Genomic DNA, 16,273 nt, shown 5'->3' with positions numbered 1-16,273 from the left:
AATTTTGATCAGATTAGTACTTTGCTTGGCTATTGCACACGAGGCCCCGCCTTTATGTGTTACAGATGTAAATTTAAAATGTCAGAAAAAGCAATCTACTGACGCTTTGATTTAAAAAGAGGGGATTTGTACCCGTGGCAGATAGGATTATATGCTTAATTGTAGTTGGGTGTGGCAGAAATATTATAAATAACAATAACCAATCGTTGTTTTGATTAAAAATATTGTCAATTTTGTTTACAAATGCCGGGTGCGAATCGCTCCCGCATGTGCTACGTTGAAGTAATAATAGCACCATTTCTTATTCCGAAACACGGAGGGTTGAGAGATAAGGTTTGTTATCTACACGTCCCCGAGCTGTGAATTTATGAGACCAAGTTTTTCTAGACCAGTTTTTTTGCGTAGATTCCGCACCTGGGTGGTGATCAGGCGTTTGAGGGGGCGTTGTCGAGATATGGGACGTCCAATGTCTACAATGGGAGGGGGGGGATGTCATTATGTTGACATATAAATGATTATCATGTTGTATATATATTAATAAAACATAAATTTCTAGGACTGTCCATCTCTAAAGAAGTGTATATGATTCCCCTGGACAACTGTTTTGATTTGTGGGAGTTGGGGTGGGGGTAGCAGGTAAGCGTGTATGGGGGGAGGGAATTGGCGGGAAATGATGATTTTCTTAGAGCTTGGTAAAAACATTACCAATCTGCACACCTCTAAATATGGGTGTAAGATTCCCATTGTATGGGACGAGGGAATGTAGTTTTGGGGACAGAAACCACTTGGTTCAAAATTGACCTGAAAAGTGTTTTCTCGTTAGCTTTTTCGTTCAATCTGATTAAAACACAGATGCTTTTTCGTTTCGTTTTTTAGTTCAAAATTTCGTTTTTCTTGTCTTCACAAAACTAGGATCTGGAAGAGATGTCATACAACAGGCGGTCTAGTTGATGTGAGGAATTAGTCAATGAAGCGTTCTGTTACGGCGAGTTCTTGGCGTGCTCTGCACGGAACTGTTATTATTTTAATCTTAGTCTTCGATCATTGGTTTTGCAGTCTGTCTTCATATTGTTGCAACATAATTGTTGCGTTTAATGTGCAGCAAAAGACTACTCAGGCAAGATGGTAATACAGAAAGAAAGGTTTGTTATTTTTCATCACAATTAAAATTCCTCCAGAAAATCTTTCTTCTAGTGTCATCTACTGATGTACATGGTACAAACATTTTTTTCTAAACCAGCAATTACGTCAACAGCAACATCATTTGTCTGTCCCAGCTCTTTAAAAATTGTTAGAAAGTTGGAAAAAAGAAAGACACATAGTAATTACCACTGAAAGCATGTAGGCCAAGATATTCTTGGCACTTCAATACTAATCTTGATTGGATAAAAAAAATATATCAAGATTAGTATTGAAAGTGTCGAGAGTATCCTAGAACTGACCGCAAACCACGAGGACGCCAAAATAGCTTACCTACTCCTCTTCGCATTGCAAATTAATGGAGGCGCTGAAACAAATTGTATTTAGCGTTCTTGCTCGGGCAAAATAGACATCCCAATCATTCTCCTCGCAAACAATGATCCAAATATACACATTCTGATCGATAATGAAACGGGCAAAGGTAGAAAATACATCAGTAGATGACGCTAGAAGAAAGATTATTTTTCTGGGTGAAAAAATAACAGACTTTTCTTTATTACCACCTTGCCGTAGTGGTCTTTTGCTGCATGGCTGGAATGAAGATTTATAATGTGAATTGGTATCTGAAGCATATGCAAAGATATGCGAGCTGTTGGTCAGAAACCAAGAAGATATTTATCCCGCTCATATTATGACCCCTGATTTTGAATCTTCTGATGAAGACTAACAATAAACTAATATCTAAACATGTCTCTGATTTACTGTGTTTTTTATGTACATTTCCAGATCTCTTGAAAAGTACCATTATAATTTAATATATTGAATGACGAAATAGGTACTGAACGAAAAGGCTAACAAGAAACCACTTTTAAACTTGTAAGGTCAGTTTTGAACAAATGATTTCTTCCACAAAAAAACATGTTGCCCCAGCCCCCTTCGGGCATCCACCTCGGCGCCCATCCCCACACAATGGGAAGCTTATAAACATATTTAGAGATGTTTCATCAAGCTCTAAGAAAATCATTATTTAAATCGACATGAGCTCATTACCCTCCATTTTTTACTCTTACCCTCCACACCCGCAAACCTCAACCACCCACCCCACCTCACCACAAATCAAAACAGTTGTCCGGGGCATCATAAACACTTACTTAGAGATGGGCAGTCCTAGAAATTTATGTTTTGTTAATACATAACATGGTCATCATTTATGTCAACATAATCACATTTTTCCCCAAGTGTAGACATTGGAAACCCCTCCCCCGTATCTCGACAACGCCCCCTCAAACGCATGATCACCACCCGATTCGGAAATTGTGCCCAGAGAGCGACCACTTTGGCTTACTCTTATTTCGAATTCAGTCCTGCACCCCTGAATAAAAGGGGGAAACCACACCAGAAAATTCCGAGAAACTTTCTCGGCTAACATATCTCAACACGGTTCAGCCTTTCTGAGTCCAATGCTTATATTTTTTTTTTTTTTTTTTTAAAAAAGGGAGGTGGTAACTCTGGAACAGCTGATGGCAGAATATCGATAGGGTTCGTCATCTTATGGTCTCAATGTTTCACATCACATTTGAAAACAATATTTATGTTGTAGATACTATAGCTTCTATCGTGTTCACAAGGTTTTTGGAAAGGGGGAAAGTGTCACTCTGGAACGGAAAGTCGAGTTACGCTGAAAATCGATAGTGTTCGTCCTCTCGTTCGTGCCTGGATCCCTGCATTGGCTGAGAAAGTTCATCTTGATTTTCCGGCGTGGTCACCCTCCTTTTCAGGGGGCAGGACTGAGGGCCTGACAAGGACAGCTATCTAGTCGTTCGGAGGGGACTAAAAATCGAGGTCCCGTCACTTTGGCGTGCACGTAAAAGATCCCTTGACAGTTGGAAATCGATATAAGAGTAGGCCGAAGAGCTGCTAGCAAAATGTCACTCATAGCACACTGTATGGCTTAAATGCCCGTCTTCATTAGCCTAGTTCGGGGAAAAACAGTAGGACATTAAACCCCATTTCATTTTGTCTCGATTGTTACTCCAGTGCTGCACATCCGGATTTGAAAACAACCCGTTAAATGCAGTGAGGTACCCTCTGTCATTTTCACAAGGTTAGCGCGCGGGGGGGGGGGGGGCTGTTTGCAGATTGCTCTTTTTTTATAGAAGGTTTATTGATTGATATCTTTGTCGGATCCGTCCTTGAATGCATGGCAAAAAATTCCATAATAGATTGAAAGCGCAAAGCCTGTGCGACATGGGATTTTGCGTATAAGATATTTTAATCTTAAACATCTATTTGATGATTTCTAAGACACGCGAACGAAATGTACAGTCGGGGGGGGGGGGTGTTGTAGCCACTGGCTCTTCGAAACAAAATTTATATATGGGGGGGGGAGGGGGGTAGCCTTTCAAAGCGATCCGAAATTCAGTTCCGAGGGATTGTCCGGAATATTTTAGATTATGAAGGTATATTTACAAGTTATTGTTGGGTGGGCCCTCCTGGACCAATTATTTGTTAGTTTTGTTGAATAAAATGTGTGATCAGCAATACTGTTTATGTATATTACTTGATAAGTTGGTTTTTACGGCTGTCTTATTCATACTAATAAAAAAACCTCAAATATTTCAGAATATTTTGCGTCTAGCTTCTGTATTATGATATTGTTTTTCCTAATTAACGGGTACTACACGTATCAACTTTGGGACCATGTTACCTTATTACCTTATGTAAACAAAAATTGATCTATAAAAATGCGATACGCAAATTAATAGTGGCAAAATAATTTTATGCACTTTAGATTTAAAAGTCAAAAAGAAAAAAAAAGCGTGCACGGCAGCTAGTCATTGAAAATAACACAGTTCAAATTAACCGACTATTTTCTTTTATATATTCATTTGTGTCATTCTATCGATATAATAATATTCAATATACATTATTTAAATACGCCGGTATTTGTCGAGGACAACGTCCATTAAAAAAAAAAGAGGTCCTTGTAAACCGTCCACTACTTCTTTTCTCTTCTGTCTGGATGTCCGAGATTAGTAAATCATTTACGACATCTTCCTTAGCAGCACGTTTTACGGCAGTTTCAGCACGTGTGTATTTGTTGTTGAAATATTTATGTTTACATCTTACTCTTAGTTATTTGTTATAGTAAATCAAAAATGCAGAGTGACGATGTGAGTATATCCCCTTTAGACGACGGGGTAAATTGTAATTATATCAATAGGGTGTGAAAGTGCGATTTCTGAAGACATTTTGAGTTTGTCAAAGCCTGAGCCGTAACACATGTTAATTCTAACTTCTAATTCTAATTCTTCTATATTGAAATTGTCATTTGTGTACTTCAAGTGGTACCACTTCAAGTAGCTTGATCTCGGCACTGAATAACTAGTCTGATGAATAAAGTCGTAATGCTGCTAGAACAGGTCGCAGTGAAAACAATAAATAGGTTGTCATAACTATGAAAGGAGTACAACAAGTTCAACGACTGGAATTCATTACGATGTTGAAAGTGAAACCCACAACCAATTCATATTATGTTTCAACCAATTCTGGAAAAATATAGAAGTAAAGTTTTACCCAAGCTGTTATTAAAGATACATTATGGGAGATATTTAGAGAGTTGGCCATTCTTGCTATAACAGTTCAAAAGTAGATGATGAAAGAAGAATATAATAATATTGAAAAATTCAGTCAAATTACTTTATTCTGAACATAGTTATCATCGTTGTAATATTTGCCTAGAAATGGTAGTGAAATGTGTCTTCACCTTCGCTGAACGTTTGATTGACAGGCGTTAACTCCACCTACATATCTCGATTATCAAGTAAAGTTTTCAATGGCATACGGAAACGCTTTACAGCGGCCTCGCTAAGTACACTCTATCATTTAGCCTCGATCTAACTGACGTATTTTCATCAGGTTACCCCTGATCTGATTTAATCAATTAGTGAAATCCTATTTAAATTCGAGCTGTAGCGGAGCCATCCGTGGGTCTACAGAGTTGATTTTGGTCTTGTTGTTTAAATAAAGATCTAATTTATAATTTCTATAACATCTGAATCCTAAATTAAGACTTGCAATAATCAGATTTAGCTCTTGCATAATGCATGTTTAATAATATTTTTCATAATTTAGACCAAACACTTCGAGAATTTTTTTATAATAAGACATAATCAAGAAGGTGGTCAACTATAGTAACGATATCTGATAGAGGCTAGTGGTCAACAAGCCATCGTGACTTCAGGATTCTCTGGTCTTTCAGTAATTGTACTCCATAGAATTCAGTCTGTATCTCTTTCAATTACAATTACCAAATCTCATTACCAAGTCTATATAGTGTACTCTATAAAAGTTGGTTAGTCTTTTACTTAGAACTTGTCTATGTGAGTATGTCAGATTAGCTCCTTTCACAGTGAACTGAACATCCAGGTTACCTTAGTCCAAGTAAGTTCTTATTATGATATCAAAAACTTTTGAGATTCTATAATTGGTCCGAAATACATAATTATACATTTTATGTATTTTTTTTTTTTTCAGGTTATATGGAGTATAATAAATAATTCTTTCTGTTCACATAAAGTAAAGTAAGTAGATCTACATGTAATTGTTTGTTAATATCACAATGCAACAGATCACAACTTATATGTGTAAAGGTATCAAATAGTGTGACTAGTATGACTAGTTCCAGTGTGCAAAAATATTACCATTTAGTAGCAAAAGTTTAGTTACTAATACATGTACATATAATAGTTTTATTTTTTATTTAAAATATAAATGTGTATGAGATCTTCATGTTTTATGTTATAATCATTTATTTTATTTGAACCTTTAAATTTCATTTTTATATACTTTTTATTACAGAACAAAAACACAGACTTTTTGTCGAAATGAATACAATTTAACAGGGTTATGTAGTCGTAGAGCTTGTCCATTAGCTAACAGTCAGTATGCAACAGTTAGAGAAGAGAAAGGTACATTCTTGGTTTAGAGTATTCATTAATAAGCATTGCTCTATAGATCTTAATCACTGATGCCATCATGAGTTAGTTGCTATCAATGTAATGTTAATTTTCTCTCTTACAGTTTAGAAGTTTCTAAATAATTTTTCAACAAGTGGTCATCATTTTTCTTTACAATAAATTAAGATAAAAAAAATTAGGAGACTTTTACCTTCAGTTTCTATGTGTTTTATTATAATGATTGATGTCTGAGAAAAAAATCTTTGAAAAATATTAATTAATTTAAGCCTGTATAAGCAGGGTTTGTACATATATATTTAAACCAAGGTAGTGAATTTCAGATTATGTTATATGTTTCAGGTATTTGTTATTTATATGTCAAAACAGTAGAACGAGCAGCTTTTCCTAGCAGAATGTGGGAAAAAATTAAATTATCAAGAAATTATGAAAAAGCTCTTAAACAGATCAGTGATGAATTAATATATTGGCAAAGGTAATTACTTATATTATGGTACAAATAAAATATAGTACCGTTGATCCTAAAGGGCAATCCAACCAATAGTCTGTAAATACATTAAGACATAACGGTGTGTGTAGACTTACTTCACCACTGCAGTATACTTACATAATAGGTGTTACTGTATGACAGATTAATAGACCTAATGTAAAACATGAAATTTCAAATGGTATCAATTGAATGATCAGGCTATTTTAATAAATATTTACACACATAATTAATAGAGAACAATTTTGTCAGTGCAATGGCAACCATAAATTTTGTTGTATTCTATAGACGACTGGAATTGTGTACAAATTGGGATGATTTAATATTATACCAGTGCTTGAAAATTTGCTTTGTGTGCTAAATACGTGACCGGTGTGGGTGGGTGGGGGGTTGTACTGATAAAAATGCATCAGGAAATTTGCTAACATGTTTTAGTATAGTGTTGATATCAAATAAAAAATTTCAAATCAGTGGTCGAAGGCAGGAATTGATACTCGCATGGGTTAGTTTACCTGACACTGAAACACACAATTTTAACATATATTTCTTTCGGTAAATCTCAGATGTAAATTCAATAAACGTGTCAGCTGGTAAGTATATTTACACTGCTAGTCTAATTGTGCACATAGGAAAGAAAAAACACTTGTCAATAAATGTGATTTTGTTGCACTGGGCAATTGGGCAACCACTTATGTCGAGTCCTGTATATTATTAACATTTCACAGGAATCATATTGATGCCATTGTTTTATTATTTCAGATATATCATCCACAAATGTAAACAAAGATTCACTAAAATAATTCAATATTTGAATAGAATACGAAGATTGACATTAAAACGACAGTAAGTGCAATTCATTTAGTCTTTGTAATAAATATAATGTAAAAGTATGCTGTAGTCACTGCTGATTGTTGTCAGCCCACAATTCCTTTAGAAAGTGCCACAATGTGTACATAACCCTTGATATATATGTTCAAATTTACTGAGATTTGGTTAGTATTAATTGGTTGATACGTTTAACTTTACTGCTGGTTGGCATATAATTTGGGTAAACCCCAATAATTGTGTTTTAAATATTAGGAGATGACAATACATGTAATGGGAATAAATTTTACTACAGACATTACTTTATACAAGTTATCTAATGATCAACAATAACAGTAATGTCTCCAGCAATGCCAATGGATTGGATGTTATTAATATAAAAATTAACTAATTTAAATAAATTAATATGTTATTTCTTTTTATCAGGAAAAAGATTGTACCATTAAATCGTAAAATTGAGCGTAGAGAAACCCGACGAGAAGTAAGAAATAATTATTATACTATAGTTGCATGTCCAAGAATATGTTCGTGTGAAATTACCATGCCTGCTACTTTCAGTTTATAATACATTTGTTTCCTGAGGAGACAGTTACTCTAAAAACCACATATCAAATTCAACAATTTTATAATTTCTCGGTTGTACGTGGCAAGGAGTAGGGTCGCCTGTCCAACCTCGTGGGTTTTCTCCGGGTCCTCCGGTTTCCTCCCACTGCTAAAGACCCCTACGCGCAAGCGAATTATTGAAATAAACTTAAAACCATATGTTAGTCCCGAAAAGACCTAGTTTGTGTCGAGTGGACGTTAAACCCCATTTCTCTCTCTCTCTCTTATAATTTCTTTACAATTGGATATCGGTAAAAAAATGACCGATTATCAACAAATACTGATATGAGCTGATAGTTCAATTATCGTCCAGTTCTGATGTTGTGATCATTTATGGGGGATTGGATGTCCAAATGGTTAGCGCATGCACGTTGTGTCATAAGGTCTGTCATTGAGTCAACTGGCTTAGTTTTGATTCCCTGGTTGTACATGACAAAGAGTAGGGTCATCTGTCCAACCTCATGGGTTTTCTCTGGGTCCTCCAGTTTCCTCCTACTGCTAAAGACCCCTATGCGCAAGCGAATTAATGACATAAAATTGAACCATTACGTTGGTCCCGAAATGATCTAGTTTGTGTGTAGTGGACCTTAAACCCCATTTCTGTCTCTCTGTAGCTGTTCATAGACTCATCTCTAATTAACATTACCTGCATTTGTATCTTGTGATTGATGGAGATCTAAATGCGCCATGAGATTTAACTTTTATGACATGTGCCAAATGAACAACTTAGTCTTCTTATTACTATTATTGCAAAGTCCATGTACTAGTGCATGTTTGTTTGATAGTACATGTGTTGTTGCCCTCTGACTAATTTTATTATGTGATGTACATTTAAAAAAATGTCTATTTTTTTCTTTTTCAGCAAAAAGCTTTAGTAGCGGCTGATTTATCTAATAATATAGAGAAAGAATTGTTAGAAAGATTAAAGAAAGGAACGGTAGGTGATTCAAATGTTTAATTTTATCCTGTCAGGGCAAATTGCTCCCCCACAGCACACTGCAGTTGATTCAGAAATGTAGAATGATACACTTCATTTCATTTCGGTTACTTCACATCAAGATATTGACTGGGTTTCCTTTAAAGATAGATTTTATAATTATACAGTTTATGTTTATATTTTAGTATGGTGATATTTATAATTTCCCTACTCATGCTTTTGATAATGTGATGAAAGAAGAAGAAATGGAAGAGAGTGAGAATGAAGAAACAGAAGATGGAGATAGAGAGATAGAAGAAGAGGAAGATGAGGAGGTATGTATTGAATAAAATATATAAATACATCACAAGTACTAGTGTAGGTGTGAACATTTTGTCAGAATATCCATCCGTGTATGTATACTACCCATTAGTTCATTTTTCTTCCATTGTAATGTAAGGCCACACTTTGTCAGCCCTGCCATTATTATGACTGAAAGATGTGAACTGGGGTTAACTTTAAAGTACTATTAAGTATCTGAAGATTCTAACCATCCTTGTTTGCCATGTCCTGACTGTGCTGCTAATTTATCATCTGATTGTCTATGATATTAATGTATGATATTAATGTATGATTTTAGTCTGAGAGAGAAGTAGAGTATGTAGCAGAAGAAGATTTTGAAGAGAGTGATGTATCAGATGTAGAAGTAAGTATGGTATATTACAGTATATAAAATAACCATAATTATCAATATATGCCAATACAATATATTGTACAAAATCAGTAAAATAAAGGCACTATAAAATCATATTTCTGTTCACTAAATTTATGCTAGGGGTTAGAGTCTGTCAAATAGGTGAATAAAATAGAGGAAGAGAGTACATTGTATTTGAGTTATTGTTGTACATTTATTCCCCTGAAAACAGCACACGTGGAGCATTGGTATTTAGAGTGGGACATTGGTGTGTTGCAGGTAAAATGACTTTAGCACAAAAGTAACCACTAACCTATCAAATTAAAGGGACATGATCACCTTCACTAAGAAAATATATAATAACCCTGACTCACCTAATTATCAAGAAACACACCATTGACCTACTTGTAGTACCGTATTTGTTGAAAGTCAATACATCTCAGTGATAGTTTGGCAGATTTGTCGCAAAGTTTGAACACTACAATGTATATGTATCTAATTTGAAAATCTGTGATGTAACTGTATAGTTCGATTATATCAAAATAAAAAGTCCTCAAAGGCACTAATGGCAGTGATCTGTCGACCATCTGTAAACTTCAACTGGTCTAATTCAATTGGACAAAATCAGTTACAATTTAGTGGACTTTTTGTTTCATGGCTGGATATCTTTAATACACAGTATATCTTATGTTATCTGGGGAAAATATTTCTGTCATAGTAATGTTATCATATTATGTTGTGGTGTATCTATGTCTGGGGAAAGTATTTCTGTCATAGTAATGTTATCATATTATGTTGTTGTGTATCTATGTCTGGGAAAGTATTACTGTCATAGTAATGTTATCATATTATGTTGTGGTGTATCTATGTCTGGGGAAAGTATTTCTGTCATAGTAATGTTATCATATTATGTTGTGGTGTATCTATTTCTGGGGAAAGTATTACTGTCATAGTAATGTTATCATATTATGTTGTGGTGTATCTATGTCTGGGGAAAGTATTCCTTTTATAGTAATATTTTGTTGTGGTGTATCTATGTTTGGGGAAAGTATTTCTATCATAGTAAATATGTTAATATAATATTATTCTTGTTTATATTATTATATTATGTAGGGAAAAAACATCCAGGCCTCTTTCTGATCTCTCTGAGATTGTAAAGTATCCTGGCAGCCCTCTTATACATAGTTTTCTGTGTATTAAAATTGAATTTACTAGTTGACTAATTTCTTGATTCTTTATAATTTTCCAGGATATGGGAGATGACAGTTCAGAAGAGAGTTCATCATCTGAAGATGAACAACCCAAGAAGAAAACACCAGCTAAAAGACGTAGACCACAGATAGAAATTGAATATGAACAGGAATTAGATCAGCCTTCTACGTCTAAAGTGAAAGCAACATGAAAAGATAATAACAAATATTAAAAAGTATTTCAATCAACTCAACAGCAAAAGATCCACATCAAAGCACAAAATAAGACTGTTTGCGAGATTTTGTGACGAAGAAATATTATATTTTTGTTTGTAAGGTGAACATTTGGCTGTATTGTTATTTAATGTTGGGTTTGAGGAAATAATATTTCATCATGTGATTTAAATTATTGATAAATACATCAATAACCTATCATTGCATTAATTACTTACGTAACAGTACATTAGAATGACTTCCTATGATGTAGGAATTAATTCAGATCTTATTATAAAGATCAGTAGCTGAATCAACATTCAAGAATTTGCACTTCATAGTTAGTATTTTGAAGTCCCATGCAGATCAGGGTTGTTGATGAATTCGGTGAAAATTTAGTTTGACAGAATTTATTTCATCTATATGTATTCGGATAATATTTGCTGAAATGTATTTGCAGTGTTGACCACTTGTAGGGAATTGTTTCAGCAGTACTCTCAGAATGCATGTCATTTGGACTTCAAGATTGAAGGTATTCATATATTAAATTTCATGACAAAGTTTGATAAGAAATATAATTACCATAGGCTGAATTTAAAACAAATTTGAATTCACTTCAATCAGATTCACACTGTGGGTTTAGAGGCAATTACTCATTACATAACTAACTAATCTATTTGATTCTTGTCTTGCTTGTTCTTGTCATCATAAATATATATATATATATATTGTGGATAACTATGAAAATACACTTTTAAGAATAGAATCGACTGTGTAAACTCTTGTCTATTGTTAAATCTTAATGGACAACTAGACCCCTTATTGTTTAAGATAAAAATTAATATTTAAAAAAAAGCAGCATTTTCCCAACTGAATGTTGAGATACTATATAAATACATGTATTATTATATTAAATTAAAAATGATGAAAATACATGTAAATATTATTATAATTGAAAAAACTGCAGTTTGCTTTCCATGGTTCTGTTATTGTGTAAATACTGTACATGTACATCTAAAAAACAACATGTAAATATTATTATAGAAATGTTAATATTAAAATATGAAATACAAAATTGAAATAATTGTTGCCTTATATAGATATATTAAGTAGGAAAGTTCAAACAACATTCTAAAGTCAGACTATTTAATTGTGGTGTTGACAGAAAAGTGGAAAAAATCTTTTCTTGTGTATTTTTGTCTTCTGTTCTATTTAATTATTATGTGTGGTGTGGTCACCAATGTGTGTGTGTGTGGGGGGGGGGGGCAGAGCAATTGGCTAGTGGCAAGGACTCATAGAGTAGTTAATCAATAATACTAAAAAAAAATTGTTTTACCAAATGTGTCACAGAAAATCGGTAACCAAATATTATAAATTGATTTTAAAAATACTTGTTAGGGTGGTGTCAATTGGTGATAGCCCTTGGTGTGATCCTCTTGTAGAAATGTAGATATAAGGTGACATGAAATAATTCGAAAGTGAATCTTAGTACATACACAAAGTATACCGTAAAGAATAAAGGCAATGTCATTTTAATATTAAGTGACATATTTGGTATATGTACCTAACCTAATAATAATGTATTATTGGTTAATTCTGCTACAAAATATTCAGATTAACATTATGAAAGTACATGGACTGTTCTAATCCATTGTAATTCCTCTTCAAAATTAAATTTATCATAACAGTTATTATAAATAATTAGGGTACTAAAATTATAGTGAAGTATGTCTGTGTTTATTCCTCTTAATACATGTTTAGTCTGTACATTGTATTAATGAGAAAATATGGCCGTTATTTAAAGGTAATTAGCCGGATTCTGTATGGGATTTAGCTGGGGGCTTTAGATCAGGACCGAACGAAACAGCTAGTAAGGTTTTAATCATTGCTAACGGCTCGGAGAAATATAATGATTCTTCTGATAAGAGCATCCAGTCGGCCATATGTCACACTAGAATTTACATGCTCTAGAACACCACACAAACACTTCCGGGGTTGAGAGGTCAACGAATAACCCACTTCAGGGTTATAATTTGTCACCAAGTATTTGCTATAAATATATTATTTTCCGCCCATAATGTCTCGACTTTCCCCTAGGCATGACATAAGGCCTGGGGCGTGACACTTTCTTCACAACATCGCGTGTCGTGATGGCAATTTAATAGCTCTTAACCAATCATCGCACGTGGCTTTTGTGACGTATCATCTGCTGCATGGTTTTGGCTAGTACATGCCTGTTGGAATGGAACTAGAATTTTTAACCCGCCACCACTGACATTTGTCTGGCTTCATATTGCCATAAGTCATAATGGTAAAAATTAAATGGATGAGCATTAGTTATGTCGGTGACAAAGAAGTGATATAGTATCAATGACGTCTTCATCTACTAGAACTTCCTTGAAAAAGAAACCGAACAAATTTAGAAACCCAGGAAAAATCAAGTAACCATTATTTGTACAGACGACTATTTCAATTTATAGACTTTAACGTTTACCTATATAATTAAGATGTTGATATCGGGCCTCATCTGAAGCAACCTTAGAAGTTGTCAAGTGGCTAACAATTCTCTATCTGGCGAATACATGCTTTCGAATTGTAAAACATCCGAATTAGTTAATTAATTGTTGCGTTAAACTCTCGTATCGCTTTGTTGTCCACAATTCTCTATCTATCCATCTTCAAGTTCGAGGCAAATAAGTGCTTTCGAATTATTATCTAGCATCCAAATTGGTTAATTAATTGTTGATTTAAACTCTTGTATCGCTTTGTCGTCTACCCCATAAAAACTAAATTCAGCAAACATTAAGGAAATAATAGTAGAGTATACAATAGTATATTCTATGTAAAATAACTAATGAAATGAAATGAAATGAAATGGGGTTTAACGTCCTACTGTTCTGCTCCGATGCTGGGCTAATGAAGACGGGCATACGCCATCATACAGTGTGCTATAGGGAAATTTTACCCGGGCAGCGGCACTATCGCCTACTCTTATATCGAATTCCAACTGCCAAGGGATCTTTTACGTGCATTCCAATGTATACACGGGACCTCGGTTTTTCGTCTCATCCGAAGGATTAGACAGCTGTCCTTGTCAGGCCCTCCGTCCTGCATCACTGACAAGGGGGAACCACGCCGGAAAATCTGGATGAACTTTCTCGGCCAATGCAGGGATCGAACACCCCAAAAATAACTAATAGTATTACTATAGTTTGTTTCAATTTATGCACAATATAAATTTTAGTTTAATCCTATTTACATGCAACTGAATTACATATAGAGATGTGTTTCCGAGAAGCCTAATCTGTACAAATGGTGGGGGGGGGGGTGGATGGCTGAGTGGTTAGCGTGTCATTGAGTTGACTGGCGTGGTTTCGAATCCCCGGTTGTACGTGACAAGGAGTAGGGTCGCCTGTCCAACCTCGTGGGTTTTCTCCGGGTCCTTCGGTTTCCTCCCACTGCTAAAGACCCCTACGCGGAAGCGAATTATAGAAATAAAATTAAACCATATGTTAGTCCCGAAATGACCTAGTTTGTGTCGAGTGGACGTTAAACCCCATTTCTCTCTCTCTCTCTCTGTACAAATAAAGAAGTTAAACCCCAATTCATTTCGCTTAATGTTTTCCTATCCGCAAAAAGAATTCGTTTGAATGCTTCTAAAATATCTTTTTGTCGCTCTGTTTCTGACTCGAATAACTGCATAAATTTAATAAAATTAGAATACAATAATTAAGATCAGTTTGCTTTGAAATACACATAGGTTAACTGATATCAGATGGGGCGTGGCATGATGTCATGTAAAATAAATATTGATATTGTTTATCAGATACTGACTGTATGTACGGTACGTTGATTCTATCAATACCATTTCTATCATTACAGTACTACTATAACATGACATATTTATTGACTTTCATGGTCAGTTGACTTCTCGCGATGACACCGGACACTTGCTGACCACTTTAATGACCTTTGGCACTATCCACGTGGACATTATTACACAGGCTTGACTGACCACTGTCCACTTATTTCTCACTTTCTTCAGCTCTTGTAATCTGATCCAAAATTAACATTGGGGAAGTCGGTATTTTGTTGTTGAACAGAGCTAAATACCGTTTCATTTACTTTTAATCACCTGTCTACTCGTATATATGCATAAATTTATGAGACGGGAGTTTTCTTAATACAGTTTTTCAACAAAAAAATTATCTTAAGAGAACAAAATTATATGTCCTTCAATGTCTGGGATAAGAATTGTTTACGCACAGATAAAGAGAATTAAAAATTTAATGTAAAATAAAAGTTAATATAACAATTTACCTGTTTCAAAAATGTCTGTGATTGAAAAAATCATTGGTCTTCTAAATATTGTATTTTAAAAAATATCTCTGGAAGATTGCGAACACACTCTGACGAATCCTGTTTTATATTATATATATAAGATCGTAAAACATCTTGTTTTAAACTCAAATGTTTTTTTTAAAGATCCTAAAATATGATACTTTGAACATTATAATCAAAAGTAAAATACATTTAACTGATTTTAGACATAGATGTTAGGCAGCTTCATACTATAATTGGATATTAATATAGTTTGAATGAAATTAATTTCAAACCCTTATTCCAAATTATCCTCCTTTTGATATATACATAAATTATTATTCAAATAAGAAATATGAATGAACAAATTTATTTATTCTTAATACATTTTATACAAACTTATTAGTATAATATAATACCTATATTAACAAAAATAAAATAAGATACACTTAAACAGCTCGGAAAAGTAGGACGTTAAACCCCATTTCATTCATTTAAAGAACCACACCCCGTACGTGCCGATACCGAACATTTATGCTTCGTACGACGAGTCTGTTTATACAATATTATGATGATTTTTTTAATACAAATCAGATGATCGACTGTTACTATTTCACAATTTAGTTTAACAGGCATTATGCAAGAGCTAAATCTGCCTACTGCAGGTATTTCTTTGTGCCTAAAATGTTGTATAAATTATTAACTGGATAATCGAAACTTTGTTTATTATAGTAACAACGGTAGCAATGACAATCGAGACCGCACTGTAACTGTATCGGTGATAACTCGTATCAGAGTGAAGTGATTTGAGTGAAATTTTCAACATAGCCCCTTTTCATTATCTAATTTTTAACTGTATATCGAAAACTGGCAGCTCTTTATAATCTTGCATAATGGCCCTTTGAGCAA

At 34.2% G+C, this 16,273-nt stretch overlaps 1 protein-coding gene across 1 annotated transcript; it reads left to right on the top strand.

The window, feature by feature from the left end:
* The first annotated feature begins 4,202 nt into the window (after nt 1-4,202).
* LOC126816376 (protein MAK16 homolog) lies at nt 4,203-12,183 on the top strand. Its single transcript, XM_050542835.2, has 10 exons — nt 4,203-4,313; nt 5,677-5,723; nt 6,001-6,110; nt 6,459-6,591; nt 7,363-7,446; nt 7,855-7,909; nt 8,894-8,968; nt 9,154-9,282; nt 9,588-9,653; nt 10,891-12,183. Exons 1-10 carry the CDS (start codon nt 4,299-4,301, stop codon nt 11,041-11,043), a joined length of 867 nt encoding a protein of 288 aa, XP_050398792.1. The 5' UTR covers nt 4,203-4,298; the 3' UTR covers nt 11,044-12,183.
* The last annotated feature ends 4,090 nt before the right edge of the window (nt 12,184-16,273 follow it).

This window comes from Patella vulgata, chromosome 3 (genome assembly GCF_932274485.2).
Source record: "Patella vulgata chromosome 3, xgPatVulg1.2, whole genome shotgun sequence".
In the NCBI taxonomy this organism is placed as follows: domain Eukaryota; kingdom Metazoa; phylum Mollusca; class Gastropoda; family Patellidae; genus Patella; species Patella vulgata.
Note: the sequence above shows the minus strand (reverse complement) of the source record. Positions and strands in the feature narration are given on the sequence as shown.